Source organism: Falco peregrinus, chromosome Z, assembly GCF_023634155.1.
Source record: "Falco peregrinus isolate bFalPer1 chromosome Z, bFalPer1.pri, whole genome shotgun sequence".
NCBI lineage: Eukaryota > Metazoa > Chordata > Aves > Falconiformes > Falconidae > Falco > Falco peregrinus.
In genome coordinates this window covers 57389237-57408419 of record NC_073739.1, presented here as the reverse complement: position 1 = coordinate 57408419, position 19183 = coordinate 57389237, and the positions used below count along the sequence as shown (strand labels likewise).

At 38.8% G+C, this 19183-nt stretch overlaps 1 protein-coding gene across 4 annotated transcripts in view; it reads right to left on the bottom strand.

The window, feature by feature from the left end:
- The window catches only part of FCHO2 (FCH and mu domain containing endocytic adaptor 2), a 99707-nt gene extending 80670 nt beyond the window's left edge, over nucleotides 1-19037 (bottom strand). For 2 of the 4 annotated variants that reach the window (XM_055790448.1, XM_055790449.1), the window contains exons 1-5: nucleotides 18853-19037; nucleotides 8229-8320; nucleotides 1804-1878; nucleotides 308-449; nucleotides 64-216 (exon numbers count right to left, since the gene is read on the bottom strand). In XM_055790448.1, coding sequence (XP_055646423.1) covers nucleotides 64-216; nucleotides 308-449; nucleotides 1804-1878; nucleotides 8229-8320; nucleotides 18853-18882 — 492 coding nt within the window. In that variant the 5' untranslated portion in view covers nucleotides 18883-19037. The remainder of the gene's footprint in view (nucleotides 1-63; nucleotides 217-307; nucleotides 450-1803; nucleotides 1879-8228; nucleotides 8321-18852) is intronic. The other 2 variants (XM_055790450.1, XM_055790451.1) reach the window with 1 other exon arrangement.
- Nucleotides 19038-19183: the final 146 nt, after the last annotated feature.

Sequence of the window (19183 nt, the reverse complement as noted above, 5' to 3'; positions counted from 1 at the left end):
CAAGGTGAATACAGGTTACTGATTGACAAGACTACGAATTAAAGTAAGATGTCACAGAACTACCTTATCAACTTCTCTCTGTGTTGCTCCTTCCTTTTTCAAACGCTCTTGTTCAACACACTTTGCATTGTAGTTTTCCTTTGATTTCTGTAAGGCCTGAGTGATACTTTGAATATTTTGCACTGCTTCCAATGTTCCTGAAACATCTTCTTTAGTCTGCCAAATATCATATGATTGTCAAAACCAATCCATTTTAATTTTAATGTTAACTAGTCACTGGACATATTTAAGAAAAAAAATTAATAACCTTTTTGTAAGCTTTGATTTGTTCATCTCCATACTTGTGAACTTCTTTTATTAGCTCTTGTAATCTTCGCACAAGATCCAAGTGACAACTTGCTAGTTTTTCTGTTGAGGTTTTGAAAACATCCCAAACCGGTGCAAATGTCCTAGATTGAGGAAAATAGTATTTAATGTTCATTTGGATTTTTTCCTTTTAGCTGGCTATGATCTATTTTTAAAATAGTGCTGAAGTATATAAGTTCACAGAAGTTCACTTCTGTTTCTAAAACTGCAACAAACAAAACCTGCAACAACTGCTACATATTCTTATTAAATAATTTTCAAATGTTTTTGGAATCCTATCTACTAATTTTTCCATGGTTTATGTTTTACCTGTATTAACTCTAATGAGTAAAACACAGCACAGGTCACTTAATCTTCTCTATCATCAGCACACAATAATGCCAAGTGGTATTCCTAAAGATGATGCAAGAGCAGCTCAAAATACTTTAACATGTAGAAGTACTTTTATGCATATACTTGAAAAGTGCAAACAAATCAGAAATTACTTGGTTAGTTAAGTTTCTAGTTATCTTACATCATTACAGCTACAAGATACTGGGAAAAAAAATTGGCAAAGATGGTCTGCCAGTAAAAGGGATTTACTTATTAACAGAGATTAACTGTATGGGACAGGGAGGTGGGGGACAGGTCATTCCTCAGATTCAGATTTCTATACTGAATGGACTTCTCCAGCTACGGCTTCTCTACTAAAGACACACTCTTACCTCAGTTTCCTAGTTAACACTGCTGAAAAATCAGTACTATACAGTTTTTAAAGCACTGAAGTTCAAACTAACATGCAGATACAGAACCTTTGAAGAGCAGCAGCAACTGGTATCAAATTATGCACTGACGAAAGCTCCCTTTCTAGCTGTTATTACTACAAATAAAAAAAAATCTAGCCTCATCTAAGAAGTCTGAGTTCTTGTTGGCATCATCTTTCTAATGAAAAAACAACCATCAATCATTCAGTTTTTAAAAACATACCTCACTTAGAAAGCTTTAATTAAACTATGGAATAAATCTATTGAAAACTCTCATTCTTAACATCTCTGAGGACAGAGAAGACACTCCAGAAAGCAGAAATAATATAAATAAATAAATTTATTGCCACATTTGCGGACCACATGTTCCCTCCTCAGAGTAATTACCATAGGGTTGGAAGCACAGAATAGAAAGTCACGTTCTTTATTATGTCTGAAAAGAACTCAGCTTTAAACACAGAGGAAAGACAGTTCCTCTGTGTTTGGGCTCTGGATTTTTTCAAACTGTGAACAAAGAACTGTACTGTCTTTGTTTCTGTCATAGCTGCATGATATTTTGCATGGTTACTGAAGAACTAACAAACATTTTTAAAGGTGACAAAGTTATGGTACCTGATTATTTTATTGATGATGTTGAAGAATCAAGCTTGAATCTGTGCAGTTATGTATTTCTTTCTTATGTACACCTACTTACCCAAGTTGTGTGTAATTGCTCGCTGATTTGGCTAGTTTTGTCATTGACCTTGAATATGCCTCCTCTATTGTAGCCCTGTCAAAGAAAGCCATCAAAAGCATAATGGAAATTTTGAAGATATTTGAAGACGCATGAATATGCATTCTAAAGGTCCAAAACAGGACTATTTTCTTTAGCTGAAAATGACTCACTTTAATGACACCTCAAACACCACATGCAAAATCACAGAAGTGTATTTTAAAAATAAATCAAAGAACCCTGTGACAGAATGTTGCAGGGAACAGAAAGAAGTAAAACCTAGGGACTCAAGACTTGAAAAAGACTATTCCTTCCTTCCTATACTCTGCTGTTCCCCTCTGACTTTAACATTCTTTGGTAACAGTCAGAACAAAGTGACATAAAAATCACCCACCTAACACTGTCTAAACACCACAGATTTACAGAGCAACAAAATCAAATATATTTGTAATAAAAACATTAACATAAACAAATGGAATGCTTACCAAGAAATAATGTTAAATAAAATGGGGTGTTTTGGGGTTTTAAGTTCCCCACATAATGATATTGGAGTTTGGAAAACAGTAAAATAACATGCTATGAAAATTATTGCGTTCTACTATTTATACTCGTCTTTGAAGAAGGTTGTCTCAATATATTCTGATCTTGGAAAACCTCTTCCATACATAAATTTTCATTACGCTTTCCTGCACTCAAACCCACAATTTTATTTGTCTTTTGGAAATTCAGAATCCAAGGGTCAGCATAGATTTCCTCTTTACAGCCTCTGCTGGGCCACTTGCCATGGAGTAGCAGTCACACACAGGGTATCACAGCAGTGAATCCCTGAAAGTCCCTCCTCCATTAATCTTCCTCACCCTCCTATTACTAAGGTAAAGAGTAAACACTATTTTAATTTTCCACCCTAACTCAGTATTCAGTACATAGTCTCTACTCAGATTTAGAAGCATCCTGGATTTGAGTATATACTGTAACTGCCTTTTCCTGAAAATGCAAAAGCTTGAAGTGATTTCTTTCCTGCTATGTAGTACCTTTATTCCGGGGCTACTGAATAAAAAGAGGAAAAAAAGGGAGATGAAGAATTCACCCCTTTCAAGTTATACCATGGCTATAACTAGTTATTGCTGAGGCAAAGGTTTTTATTTCTCCTTTACAGCAACACTTTCCAAGCAAAAAGAACAAAGCAGCAGTGGTCACTTGAAGCAGAGGGGTGTGCATTTAAACCTAGTGAACTTACAAAATAACCATCCGATCAGTTGGACCATCAGTTTGGAAAAGGGTATTAAACTGTAAAATGCAGTAACTCAATTACATTTTAAATACCATCTACAAAAAACCACGAAGTTATTCACCATAAAAGAAGTCAATTAACTTTATCCTCCTTCTACATATGTACATATTTTAATGATAAGAAAAAGTTCAAGTTTCCAAAGTTTGGAATTCTTGCTTGCTGCACAGCAACAAGCACATATACACAGACACCCAGAAGACACACTGACAGGTTTTTTAATTTCCATGATGAACAATATATTTCCATTAATTACGAATAGCTTCTGTAGAAGTTTTCTAAATCTGATAGATCAGTGCCTTTTTTTTTTTTTTTTTCTTTTAAACACAAGATTTCTGACCAAAATCCACACCTTTTTTTCTTTGGACCAATTTACAGCATAGTTACCTGAACAGTCTCCAGAAAACAGGAGTTCCACAATCTACCACATAATATCAACAAACAACAGTTACAAACACTAACAACTGCAAGATGCTCTTATTGACCAGTTGGGCACATGTATCTACATTTGTTCTATTGACTGACCTTCCAGAGTACTGTGGTGCACAATGTAACACTGTATAAACACCTCAGTAAATTAATTTTTACCCACTTGAAAATCTGTCTTTGCTTGGGATCTGTTAAACATTTAAAAGTTAAACTGGAATATACCCACTGCCAGTTTCTTATGGCCCAGGAGATTCTTTTTATGACACTCACAGGCAAATGGTGCAGAAAAATGTTTGAAAGACTTCTGGAGAAAAGCTAACACAATACCTATTCAGTCCCTAGCTGAGCACAGTGGCTTCTCACATGTAAACAGTTTAGGTGTTAAATACACACAAACACAATACAGTTCACCTACAAAATCTTCCCAGTATTTAAAGAAAAAAAAACCTGTGGGGACAGCCCAACCTTTTCATATTTTTACATCTTTAAAAAAATTAAAATTCTACATGCTTTACCAAGAATAGAACAAAGATATCTATCTTCCAACAGATAAGTAGATAACCTGCCCCACCCAAGATTTATCAACATTGAGCACATTGCTTGCCACAAAATTCACTCCTTCAGGTGACGTATTTCTGAACCAAAGATTCAACTGTGTCACAGTTCTTTTAGTACTTGACCATTAACAAGTACTCAAAAACACAAATGAAAAACTATTAAAACACTGTTGAAAACTAAATCGGTATTGACTAACTGAACAGAGCCAAGGAGGTAAACTCTGCTCCTTCTTTGGAACAGCAGATACAGTACAGAAATACTATATTATGTACACATTTCAAAGTTTGGGGTATTTTTTCAGAGGAAACAACCATGTAATTTCAGAGGTTCTTATAGAAGTTTTGGAAGAAAAATCTTTAAAAAATGCTTAAACTGTCTATAAATTTAAAAAAAAAAAATCCCACATCCTATAGAATTTTTCTTTTTCATTACTATTTCTAAGGAGAAAAGGGAATGATAGATTCTTCCCCTATGAGGCTGCATACAACCAAAACACAAACCTGAACAGCAAAAGTAACAGGTTGGCCTCATGTGTCCTTTGTGCCCTAAGCAGTCTACACATCCAAATACACTCAGCCATCTTTCCTTTCTCTGTGAGATCACTCCATAAAAAAGCAAATTATCTGGATAGTCTGGAGACTCCAGCAATCCTGACTGAACAGGTTACTACTGTCAAACAGTACATACAAAGGTTAAGTACTCTAACTTGTTGAAAGTAGTATCACCAACTCTGATCTGTCTCTACTTATTCAGTAGTTTTCACTCTCCTGTGTCTCTTCTGAAAAAAAGGTGGCCAATATGTTCAAAAGGACAGATGTGAAGAAAGTTCAAACGTATGTGTTTAGTTTTCATAGGCATTAGTTCAGAAAATCAGGTATTTAAAAGCCAGGGCACAAACCCACTAGATTTAGGAGGATCCTAATGTTGTTCATCCAGTCACATATTCACACTATACTCTGTGAAGCAAGGAGGAGAACACATAATTGTGTGCAACATATCTTAATCTCTTTGAAACAAACAAAGATGCAAAATAGAACATACTCAAGAGACAACTGGGCAATGTTGTAAAATATTGTTGAAGTACTGCTCAATCTAATTTCTTTTGAGATCAAGAATTTAACCCATGGCAATAAATGCATGCTACTGCCCCAGTTTCAGCTAGGACAGAGTTAATTTTCTTCTTAGTAGCTGGTACAGTGCTGCATTTTGGATTTAGTGTGAGAATAATGTTGACAATACACAGATTTTTTTAGTTGTTGCTGGGTGATGTTTATACTAAATCAAGGACTTTTCACATTTCCCCAGCTCTGCCAGAGAGCAGGTCCACAAGAAGCTGGGAGGGAGCAGAGCCAGGAGAGTTGACCCAAACTAGCCAAAGGGATAGTCCATAACATGCTCATGCTCAGCATATAAAACTGAGGATGCAGAAAGAAAGGGGGGACGTTCAGAGCAATGGCATTTGTCTTCCCAAGCAACTGTTACACATGATGGAGCCCGGCTGAACACCTGCCTGCCGGTGGGAAGTGGTGAATGAATTCCTTGTTTTGCTTTGCTTGCGTGTGCGGCTTTTGATTTACCTATTAAACTGCCTTTATCTCAGCCCACAAGTTTTTTCACTTTTACTTTTCTGATTCTTTCCCTCAATCCACTGTGTCCAGTTCTGGGCTCCCCAGTTCAAGAGAGACAGAGAACTGCTGGAGAGGGCCCAGCGGAGGGCTATGAAGACGATGAGGGGAGCGGAGCATCCCCCTTATGAGGAAATGCTGGGGGAGCTGGGCCTCTTTAGCCTGGAGCAGAGAAGACTGAGAGGGGACCTTATCAACGTCTACAAATATCTTCAGGGTGCATGTCAAGAGGATGGGGCCAGGCTCTTTTCAGTGGTGCGCAGTGACAGGACAAGGGGCAATGGGCACAGACTGAAACCCCAGAAGTTCCATGCGAATATAAGGCAGAACTTGTTTACTTTGAGGGTGACAGAGCACTGGAACAGGCTTCCCAGAGAGGCGGTGGAGTCTCCTTCTCTGGAGACATTCAAAACGTGACTGGATGCAACCCTGTGCAACCTGCCGTAGGGGAACCTGCTTTGGCAGGGCATTGGACTCGATGATCTCCAGAGGTCCCTTCCAAACCTGACCATTCTGTGATTTCCTGAGAAACTGACTGACATCCTACAGTAACTTCACAATGGTAGTGAACGGCTTCCCTGCCTAGCTACAGGCACCCATAAACTCACTTAAAGTGAGGATACCAAATATTTAAAGTCCATCTCTTTCTTTGAAACTACAAACTATATGCCACAAACATAGTCATTAATCTCTAGTCTTAAATGTTATTTGATCTTGTTTAACTGTGGAAAAAGAAAAGTCACCTTCTTGACAAATCACTAGAATTAATTAACAGAAACGTCAGCTGAAATATTTTTAATATGTGGAGAAAGGTCCAGATACTTTATTGATTGATTGCAAAGGCAAATTTTCTTTAAAATTTAATTTGGAGGAGCTTATAGAGTGAAAAAAACTAGAACGCCACATTCTTTTTACTAGGAATGTTATAAATAAAACTTGACTGTTAATTCTACATATCACTATAATAAAGCAAAGAATCTAAGACAGATATAGCATCAAATTATTTTTACCCATTTACTTAAGACCCTCCTCCTTAATATCAACATAAATAAAATGGAGCATGCCCAAAGAATACAACATAAAGGAGATAAGCAGAATGAGTGAGAGAGCTTCTGATCTAAATATGGAGGTAAATCAAAATGCAACAGATGTAAAACTAATAAAATTAAGTGTGCCCAGGTGATACACAACTTAGGTCTATGAGCCACTGCTATAAAAACTGAGTGATTCCAAAAATTAAAGCATGTTTCAAAGGAAGGATCCAGGCACTCACAAAGATAACACAAAGCAAACATTTTTAGCAGTCAATATCAGAAGTACAAGCTTCTGATTGTGAACCTTAAGCATTTCAAGGTAAACACGAACAGTGCGATATCCCTCTGCTTAACCCAATGCAGGATTTCACTGGAACCCTGTCTGACTTCATAACGAGTTCTTTGGAATTGGGGATTCCTGGAACATAAGATTCCTTGGGTTGTGTAGTCTTTACAACAGGAGACTGCCCATCACATATGGAGTCTGGAACTCACTTGTTTCTTCTTAGTGGAAAGATTTTTCTCATTTTCTCCAATTCACTTTGAAACTATGCAAATGTCAGTGCAACAGAGTACCTTCCAGATCTGTGGTGGTTACATTTTGTGGAAATTTAAAAGAAAATCTTTGTTGAGTTCTATTTAAGACCAGAACAGAAATTTTGATGGAAAAGTCCAGAAAATAAAAGCTGGTTTTTTGGTCACCTTTTATCGCAAGAAACTGAAACAGGTCCTCAATCAGTCTCTTGCAAGTTTTTTCCATGTGTCACCTGATGTCAGTAACTGAACTAAGACAAAATTTTAAAGTAGACATACAAATAATTTTGTCCAGAATTCTTAAGTTCAATGTAACAGCAGCAATCTTCTCTCACCAAGAACGAAAACCAGCACTAGGTCATCTGTTTTGGAAGCTGTCACATCTGCAGACTGCAGTTCTGTCCCGTCCACCCCATAAAAAAGAACCTCTACTATTTTCTGCATATTATTTTCTTGTCCCTATGTATCACTGCCTGTCTTTAATGAACCTAGTTTCTCAACATCTTAAAAAGTATAGTTTTTATAAGATCATACTAGCAGTCACTAATACCCCAATTCTACAGCTATGGTCAAAAACTTTGTTAAACTGATAATTTCTGCAACTTTATATTATTGCTTTTCTACCAAACACGATGGAAAATTTGGATTAATTTGAATAAAATCCTGGACACCTAATTTGACACTTCTAGCTTTTCATTCCTGTTTTTTAATTCCAATCCAAAAAATTAGAAGCTTGTTACTAATCAATATTTAAGAGTCACAATTCGGTTCTAAGTGAATGGAATAAAACTAGATATTCTTGTAGGTTATAAGAGATATTTTAAAATGCTTATTGATTTTGACATATTTGGCATGTTACTGTTAAAGATAATTATAAACTTAAATGAAAACCACAAACAATATATTAAAGAGCCAGGATTACCAAGGATGAATACTTACCTTTCTCTTATAAAGTCTGCTAAGTCTTTTGTTGACAAATGTCCATGTTTCATGTTGTGATAGAGGACATCAAAGCCATTGTTCCTTTCCCCCTAAAGATTAATGAAAAGAAAGTAGAACTATGAAACACAACACGATAAAGCTATTACAGGTCCAATTACAGAACCTACGCATTTTAATAACTGATCAATTTCCATGAAGTACATGATTTCTAATGCTTCAGCTTTTTACCAATTGCTGTTAGTTCCCTTCAATCCCCTATAAGTAAAACAGTCTAAAATTACCTCAGCAGCTACTACGGCTCTTCTAATGGTAACTCTTCTATTATGTATTTCTAAGCTATGTTCAAAGTAATTTATTTTCTAGATTTCTATATGCCTTTTATTCTTTCACTTCCCGTCTTAATAAACACATACTACATATTGTAGTCTCTCTTCATTCTCTCATGTCTTTCATTATTTTCCACAAACTAAAATGCACACTTTGGGATCACTGGATATTCTAATTCTTCACACTTCATGCATCTTCCTCCTCTCTTTTTTTTCTTAAATTGGTAAAAAAAAAACCCAAATCACTAATACCTTCCTTCTCACAGGTAGCTTCCCTTTTGAAAGTTAAAATATTTTCCAGTGAGTAAGGTGTACCTCACCATTAAAACTGAGACACTGCCCTAAACACTGATAATAAATGCAGCCAGCTTACCACCACTGTGATGAACTTCCTCTGGACAGGAGATAGCAACAATAGGAATGAAAGGAAGGCATGGCATAATAGCAGTGCTACTATAGAATTTTTAGTATCAGACTACTCATTCCCCTCCTGCCTTCCAAAAGCGATCTATAACACTGCTGATATAAAAGATGCAGAAGGATGCCCTCAGGAAAACTGCATGCATGTTCAGAGTGAAATGGAACAGAATAGAACAGAACAGAATAGAAAGGAATAGAATATTTCAGTTGGAAAGAACCTACATCAATCATCTAGCCCAACTGCCTGACCACTTCAGGGCTGACCAGATGTTAAAGCGTGTTGTTAAGAGTATTGTCCAAATGCCTCACAAACATTGACAGGCCTGGGGCATCAATCGCCTCTCTAGGAAGCCTGTTCCAGGGTTCGACCATCCTCTCAGTAAAGAATATCTCATATCTGAACCTCACCTGGCACAGCTTTGAACTGTTCCCATGCATCCTACCATTGGATCCCAGGGAGAAGAGATCAGAACCTTCTTTGATTCCTCTCCTCAGGAAGCCATAAATGAACAATGAGGTCACCCCCTCAGCCTTTTTTTCTCCATACTAGACAAACCCAAAGTCCTCAGCTGCTTCTCATACAACATTCCTTCCAGCCTTTTCACCAGCTTTGTTGTTCTCCTCTGGATGAATTCAAGGACCTTAACATCCTTAAAACCATGGACCTTTCACAATGGCCGCTCTACATCTCCAGTGAGACGAGCCTGAGGATTTGGCCACACACCGCTCCGAACATTTATGTCCTTTCTCTTCTGGAAAAACATTTGGGTTTGCAGCCATAAAGCGCACCTGATCAGGGAAATTATATAGCAGAAAAATAAAGCTGGCAAATAAAAAAAAACACCTGGTGATCCAGATCACTATGAGGGCACAAACAGTTGCACTGCTCAGCAGAATTGGTGACAGCAAGGAGAAGGCAGACAGGGATCTGCCAGCTTAAGTAGGTGGAAGCAACCACGGGTGGATGGAAGAACTTTGCGGCAGCCACAGTAGTAGGCCCACTACACTGAAGTGTTAACTGCACTAGAGAATACACCAGTCAATAATATAGCAAGTTGCCTTAAAGTACATCATGCACAGACACATACATTTACAAATAGCATATGATGGAAGGCAATTTGATTCAGATTACTAGCCATGATTATTTGCTCTACTTCTTCCAAGCATGTGGGAAAACAAACACAAACAAAAAGAAAAAACACCTATAAAATCACAGGTTTTCGAAGGCTGCAGCAAGTTGTAACCTGAAAAGTTCATCAAAATGCAGATCATTTTGGCGTAAGGGCAATTACAGAAAGGTCTGTAAAAAGTAAAAGCTGAACTAAATGGGTAAAAATACAGCAAACTAACAGGTCTATGGAGCAAGGCAGAATCTATGTTTGAAAAATAAAACTATATGAACATCAATTAGTAGGAAATGTTTTGTTTCTTTTTAATATGCTATCTTATTATCTCAAGTACCAGTCTAAACAGTTTCACTGCCCTTTCACTTCTATGTAACCATTACTCCTTGTAGTTTGAAGCCCACAATAATTTTGACTACTTGTGCACTAACAGGTAGCTTATTAACCTTCTCTATTTACACAGAATAAACCCTGAATGCCACTGTATTTTGTAATACAAAACCACCAGAATAACTCCATAATTACAACATCATTGATATTTTCAATTAGAATACAAAATAAAATTTTTACTTAACTACTTCGAAGTTGTTACTGTATCCAAATTTGGAGACAGACAAAGAAGTGCATTTCTTCCGGAAAAGCTTACAGAATTCTCCTTTAGGAAACGTTCTTTCCCTTTGTCTTAAGGCATTTCTTCTAGCTAAACCAACACATTGATCAAAATGTGCTGAACACTGCTTCTGAACTTTTCATAACGGGACCTTTAACAGGGACTTTTCTATATTGCAGCTCCATAAATTTCCTGCCACTTCAGAAATACAGGAAGGGTAGCATAGCCATGACCTAGTCTCTGGCTGCAGCCTTCCTGATGGCTGATAATCTATCAGAAATCTAACTCTGCAAACCTTTTGAGAACAAAATGAGCCAGAACCAATTCCAAATATCATGTGATTCCCTAACTGTAACTGAAGGTTACTGCAAAGGAACTCATCTTTCCACTTAAATCAAGTTTTCTAATCAGTCTTACTCTTGTTCCTGACATCATATTGCATAGCAGAAAGTACAAGAGAAACAGAATAGATACTTTCCTCAATTAAAAAAAGTCCCCTGAAAGCCACATCTTTTATGCATTATCAATAGTTATCACAGGATAAGAGACTATGTGAAAAATATATTAAGGTTTAAACAAAGCAGGAAGTCCAAAGCAGGCTCCCAGATTTGAGGGCCTATGTGGTTTAAGCTTGCACAACTAAAGGACATGTTTTCATTTGTGAATATAATGTCAGGCATAGCCTACCTTACAAATACCAGGTTCTGCCTATACACACAAACATCTAGATGCCAAAAAATTTACATGATCAAGAGTTCTGATGATTAACCTGATGACAATTCTATAAACTGAGTTATCTTCTACTTGTGTTTGGAGACATATGTGTACCTATGTCAAATGTAGTATGGTATCTCAACGCAGAGAGCAGACAATTTTCTGCTTAGGGAAAGCTATATGGCCTATCCACAACTCCTTCATTCAGCAGCTACGTTCACAAAGAGTAGCTCAAGTAATTCATACAATAAGCACCAGAGTTAAGGCTCTGTATCTAGGATAAACACAATACATTAGGATAAATAGAATAAATAAAAACAGAGATTTACACTATGCCTAAGAGGAAAAGTAGTTCAATTTACAAAAATCAGGTATGTATCCTCTTACGTGCACATATGCCATCAACACTGTTTATTTGTGTTTTGGTGGTTTTTCCTCAAAGCTGCCCCTCCCCACACACATAAAATTCTGTATGTGGGAATTGTGTGTCTAGCTAATATTTCTTCATTAAGTATTTTTACCTTCTCCTTCCTGGTGGTGACAGTAATGGCGGGGATCACTAAAAGCCCAGTACTGGCCTACTTAAAAATAAATGCACCACATAGCAGAGAGAACAAATAAGACCTTCCACTCACATTCAGCAACAATTACCATCCACTGCTATGACAGACAGTGAAGTCAGATGGCGATTCTTCTAGAAGTTGCATCTTGGAGAAAGAGGAACCTCTGTTTCCACATAAAGCATCAGGTTCTATTGAACAAACTCCCAAGATCAGTTTGAAAGACCACTCTGAATGTCATTTTGCAGGTAAAACACCATCTGTTGAGGATGATTCCATCATTACTCAACAGAAACAACTGTAAAAGTGTGTATGAGAATGCAAAACATTAAGTGGTCCCCTTTCCATATAGGCTCAATTTAATTACTTTGAAGTTCATTAGCAGTTTTCTCCTCCTTCCCTAGAGCTAACAAAACGCTCTCTTCAGAAGCTAGTGTTCTTGTTGAGATGGTTTCCCATTTTATAATGCTGTAAAAGAGCTCTTTTGTATATATAGTATGGACGTCCCCTGACAGCAAGCTGTACGTGGAAACAAGACTTCAAATACAAGTTAATATTTCAATATGACTACAGTAAGGCATTACTGACCAACTCTATATACAAAATAAATTATGTCACAGAAAGCAAGGGCAGACAGTCCTTCCATTTCCCTTCATCAAGAACGAACTGCAATGATTTTCTCATGGAAATGAAAGCAACCCTGTCAGCAAATGTGAAGTCAGAATTCAGCATTTCCATGACTTGTGCATAACAGGAAACAGATTACAGGAACTGTTTTACTGAGCTACTTAACAGACTTTGAAAATTGTTAAGAATAAGTTAGTTTGTTGCATATCAAGATAATTCTGAATTTAAAATCTACATTTGGTAAAGTAGCCAGAAATTTCTAGGCAATCTGCAGCAGTATTTATTTCCTAGATTTCTGATCAAATTACCTAAGCGCAAGTGCAAGCTGTCTCCTTTGGACTAAAACTGTTCAACGCTAATGCCTATTGGTGTTAAAAGTCAATACTCTCTATAGTAACACTGTCTTTCTACCCAGCATAAACAAATGTTTCTGAATTATTAAGGTGATTTTAAAGTTCCTATGACTGGTCAAATACGTACTACTCATTTAGCTAGTGTAAGAAGCAAGAAAAGACAGCTGCAGATTTTGTTTTCACAGCAAAACTAAGCACATGAGACAAGAGGAGGCACATGCAGTTCTTAAATATGTTTTGATTTTTGGTCAAACTTCAGAAGCTTGATGACAGTTCAAATGAAGTTGATTTTTTTCCTAACTCACTTCAGTAATAAGTGAATTACTGTCGTTTCAAACTACGCTTTTAGAACCTGCATCAGCAGTGGTTAAGCATGCATGATCATTCCTTCAACCCTTTAAACGTGACCACGTTGCCACATTACAAAGAAGAAACAGATCAGACTGAGAAAACTGTACTTTTAATTACAAACCACTTAAGTTATAACTTGCCCAATCCTCTTTTTAAAATAGCCTACCAAACCCATAACTTATTCCCCAGGAAACAGGCAGACAAATACTCAAACTACAACATTTGGAAGTGGTACTCCAATTTAACTACAGGATTTCTTTTTAACCATAAAAAAGTGTAGGTCCCTAATTTACTTCAAATTGTTATAAAATGAAAACTGGATAATGTCCAAATTAAGTTTTCAAATCCTAGTTAAACTCTAAAACTGCTTTTGGCAAACATGATACATCAATGAAATATGACCAACATCTTCCCACCTTGTTAGATAAATGCTAAATAGGAAAAGCCTAGAAAAGAGTGAATGTGGGAAATAGAATAGCTTTAGTCTTGGGGGTAAGAATAGAAAAAATTGTATCCTTTGCCTCTTGTTTTGGTCAAGTCCAGAGAAGCTGTCCTACACAGCTAGTTTTACACATGAATTACTGCTCATGCTCCTCTGTCAGATACAAGTATGTAAAAAACACAGCTCTGATCAGCAGATTATGCCTGCAAGAATCCTAACACAAGTCATAAATGCCATAGAAGTCCTATTGGTAAAAAAATTTTTGTAGCAAGAAAATTTCAGAGTTGCACTGATATGCCAAGTAGTTACTGTAGATAATCCATTAATGGAGGGGTGGGGGAGCACAACTCCTTCATAGGGGTGAAATTCAGTATTTGCTGAAACAAGGTGCAACTGTTCAGCAATGATAAGATTTGACTTACTCAGTTTAAAAGGCATCCTATTGTAACAATTAACGTACAGATGTTAGTGCAACAGAACAATAGAGCCTGGGTGTTCATTCCTGCAATTCTAAAATAGAATTTCCAAATATGAACCAAACCCAATCTTTTCTTTAGCCACCAACTTAGAAAGACATATATTATTCATTATGGTTTGTCCATTTGTACTGTCGACTTTTCAGTCACTCATACAGGAGTAACACTTCAAAGAAATAAACAGAAGTTCCCCCGACTCCAGGGATATGTAAACTCAGATGTGTTGAAAAAATTTGTCATCATTTTCTTTAAACTGTTATGCCTTGTTGCAGTTTCAAATAAATAACATGTGTTTCATCCTTTCCACCTAGGCAATTTAGTTAATTTAATGGGCCCCATATATGGGAAAATACTCTAGTGATTAATATTATGGTGTTACATTTTTGAAAGTATATTTCAGTATATTTCAATCTCTGGGTGTCTGAAAAAGCTACAGAAAATTGAGAGCATCAAAACATAGAACGAAGCAATCACCTGATGTTTACACAGGCAACTCAGTTCTGAAAGTTTTGTGAAGTTTGAAGACAAAAGCAACCTGGCAATTTCAATTTTCTTCTTCCAGCTTCAATGAATTAAATAAAGATCTGCTCCAGAGAAGCTCTACACATATTAGGAATGACAGAGTTTCCGCTATATCTTGATAATTAAAAATATTTTTTGAACAAAAAGACGGAAAGTTGCCAACTCATACTAGATGCAGACACGCAGAGGGAGGAGACTAAGCCAATATTGCACCACAGCTCTCCTGAAAGTGAGCATCCAACTGCATGCCAAGCCAAAGAGCAGCACTGCGTAAACATGAACGGAACTCCAGATGGAAGCATGACAAGTCTCGGTGTCACTCATACCACGTAAGTGCATAAGACAATACGTCTTACACTTACCAGAGCAAGCCTCTTCACAAAGCTAAGATTATCAACCCCTGGATACCACCAGCGCTTACATGTTAGAAAAGCTCTTGAAAAGAATCATCCTTTCTCCTCAAAATTCTCATAGCCATTCTCAAAAGCTACAGGTAACACAAGGAATTAAAAAAAATTAAATAAAAGAAGTTTGTCAAAGCCACTTTAAACACACATTTTCATACCCCAGAACATTCAGAGTTACCAAGAATGGCATTACAGAGACCAGTTTTAGCTATACAAAGAACTTCCAACAGCTTAATCAAATCAATTTAGAATGATTAATAAAAGAAAACACTGACAGGCTATGAAGTGGCTTAATTTAGTTGACTTGATAGACTTACAATTTACAGAAGTATCACCTGCACCAGTCACTTTAAATACAATGTAAAAGCTTATGCAACACTTCTGAAGCAGTGTAAAGAAAAGAGTAAGCCACTGATAACAAATGCTTTTTACTCTACATAGTAGTATACTGGTACATACTCCTGTACCAGTATAAGTGTACTCAAAGTGACAAAACATATAACGGAAATAACTTATGAAAGTGTTCCCTTTAAATTACATCATGGTTTTGATGTAGCACATACATAGCAGCAAGCACCCAATGTTTTATGACAACATCCGAACTAGGAGTTGGGAATGTTTGGCCATGTGACTTGAATGACTAAAACTCAAGAATCAGCGCCATTTATAGCCTGTACTGCTAATTTATAATTTTTGATGCCACAAAAAAAGTAACTGTATCCTACTGGCTTTGAAAACCGCTGCTCTAGAGTGCTGCGCTAGTCTATTAACAGACGCCTACATTTTTCAAATTACAGCAAAAATTTTCAAGTGACATTACAGGTCTCTCTAGTTCAACTTTACACATCCTGAAAATTAGTCTTGCTTATCTCTCAATGACATCTTAGACGCAGTCAACAGATGGCAAGCCCATAAAACATCAATTTTTCTTACATTCTCTAACAAAACAAAACAAAATTGCAACTATTCAAATACTTTTAAAAGCAGTACAAGATGAAAGTCTCACCATAGACTTCCAGATTATCACCACAAAGAAGCTAAGATTTGTTTTCTTTATGTGAGCACTTTAATGAAGTTCTTAAAAAACAGCAGCCTAAAGAATGTTCAAGAAATTGATACGCATTCACATACATGTTACTTCCCTTTTGTGAAGGAATCAGTTAAGTCCCTTAAGTTTCTGATGTTTTTTCCTATCAGTTACAGCAAATTAACAAACCATGAAAGAACATCCTACAGCTCAGGATCCAGAATTCCATTTCCAATGCACAATTTCAGCTGCAAATTATTGTACATCGAAATTAAATATTAATTACATTTTGGATTAATTTTCACATCAGTGCTTTTAGAAAGTGTAATTTCTCATTCCATAGGCGACACAATTATTTTGTGTGGCATTATCAAGAACGGCAAGGCAAAAGCAAAAAACGGAAGGCAATTGTTCCAAAAGTTCTACACAATACCACCTTTCCTTCTCCTTACGGATTTCTCTTGGTTATTTTTAGTCATTATGCATTCAGTGCATTTTAACAGCAATCTTTCAATTTCTGTCTTAACCTTCTCACCACATTTCAAAGCATACATAGCTTGTACACCAAGTCTTCCAATGCACTGCAGTAACAATTCTGAACAATAACTTGTTCTGAAAAGTTAGTAGAAATGGAGAAGCCTAATGATTTAAAACACACAAACCTATAATTTATGCTTGGTTCTGAGGATACAGAAACTCAATACCTTCTGATTTTAAAAATCCACCATATTTAGATACTACAGTTAATCTTGAAAAATATTTACCCACAACAGCAATGAAGGAGCAGTTCCTATTCCTTTTTATTTTACTTCTCACAAAATAAACACTGTCCATGGTATTATAAAGGTTTCTCAGTCAAGTTTTGCAAGATTAAGACCCTGTCTAATGTCTTTGTTGCAAACTGCAAGACAACCAAGAATATACTTGTTTTTGTCCTACTTAGTGTCATTTTTGGAGGCAGGAGAAAAATCTGCAACAGAAGAAAACGTCCTTCCCCTGGCACACATTGCTGACCCACACTAGGAGTTTTGCCAAAAGAGCTATAAGGCAGAGACTTTGTAGAGCACAAAGAGGGAATGGGAAGTTTGGGTAGATGTCTGCTACCTCACATTTGCTGATAGCATTCAGGAAGACACAGACAGGAAAACACAGTGTATGGGAATGGCCCATGGCCTTCACTACATTAACAAAATTAATGACTTAGTAACAAAATAAAATACAACTAATCAACCATGAACACGCCACAGTACCTAACATAGTTAAATATAAAAGTATTTGATTTCAGTTGAGATAACTGAATAAAAAGCTTCTACTTTAATCTTAGGAGGAGATCGTTACTTTTCTGAAGAAAATGTGACTTTAATATTAATTTAAGTCTTATTTTTATGAAAGATAAAAGAATTTCCATATATTAGATTAATGCTGATCTCCCACAGCAAGGCTTCAAACTAAACAGATTTGTATGCCAGGAGAGCAGAAGTAATATCTTGTTTCATTAAATCTTAATATTCTGTTGACAGCAAAACTTACAGAGTTGAAATTAAACACAATGCTGCAAACAAGGCATGAAAATTGGCTTGACCTATGCTTTATGTTCAAGAATAGTATAGCATATTTGTGAAACTACTTTTTCCTAAATATTAACTGTTGCTTACACAGAGAAAGCTGACATTTAAAAGATATTTTCACCTTTTTTGGCTTCAGTCTCAACAACCAACCATTTTTGTGTTTCCCCTATTAGCTGTTAGAGATGCAGATGAAAAACTAAACATGCAAAGAAGTAGCAACATTGTAAACAGCTCAGTGGCTACAGTAACACTTAACTTTAACGTTACAGACCAGCCACGGTCACCATGAAAAGTTTCATTTCAGGTGAGGCTCCGTAATAATCCAGATCCGTATTTTTATTTTCTCCCTCTGCGTATTTACCTACCCACTTAAAAACATACACATCTGCACAGAGGTGGCTGAGCAACATCGTTCCCACAACAGGCTGGGAGGTCCGCTGTCCCCCCAGCTGGCCACCGCTCGGGCTGTCCCCCTCTGACATGCGGGCACGGACAAGTTACCGGTACAAAGGCGCAGCGCTGCGAGGCGCAGCTTTGCGTTTGCGTGATACAGCTGCCAAGTTCTGCCAGCCGGTGCCATTCCCCCGACCGCTGCGTTCTGGGAGGCTTCACCACCACAGACCGCCCCGCAGCCCACGCCGCCCCCACGCACCGCGCTGCCTGCGGCACAGACCCCCGGGCGCGGGTCCCCCGCTCGTGCCCGCGCCCCCCGCGGCCCAGCGGCCCCTCTCCCCGCCGCCCCCGCCCAGCGGACCCCGGGGCACGCAGCGAGGCCGGGGGCGGCGCAGGGGCAGGGGGCGGCGGTCCCCTCTCCCCGCCGCGGGCAGCCCGGGCGGGGGGCAGCGGCGGCGCAGGCAGGTAGCCGCTTCCCTCACGGCCCAGCCCGGCCGAAGCGAGCCACGGCGGGCGCAGGGGGAGGCGGCAGCCACCGTCCCCGCGGCCGCACCCTCCGCGGCAAGGCCCCGGCCCAGTCCCGGGGGTGGCGTAAGAGCCGAGGCTGCTCCGGCAGAGGGGACCCCGGCTGCACCTTGCCGTGCCGTGCCCTGCCCGCTCCACCCGCGGCGCGGCGGAACCGGCCCGCGGCGTTTCCCTACCCAGAAGTTCTCCACGAAGTACGCCATCATCACCCCGCCGCCGCCCCGGCCACCAGCGAGCGCGGCCCCGGCCGCCTCAGCCGCCGAGAACGCAACGGAGGAAACGGGCGCCGCGGCGGCGCGCTGCCTTCCCGTTACGGTGCGAACGCCGCCCTCCACACAGCCCCGCCGCCCCGGCCTCGCGCATGCGCCCCGCCGCCGCCGAGCGCCGCGGCCCCCGCGCAGTCGCAGAGTGCCGTGCGCCCGGGGCATGCGCGGGGCCGGGCCCGCCGCGCCGCAGCGGGGCGGAGGGGGGCGGCGGCCGGCAGTTCCCCCCCACCCCCCTACTCCC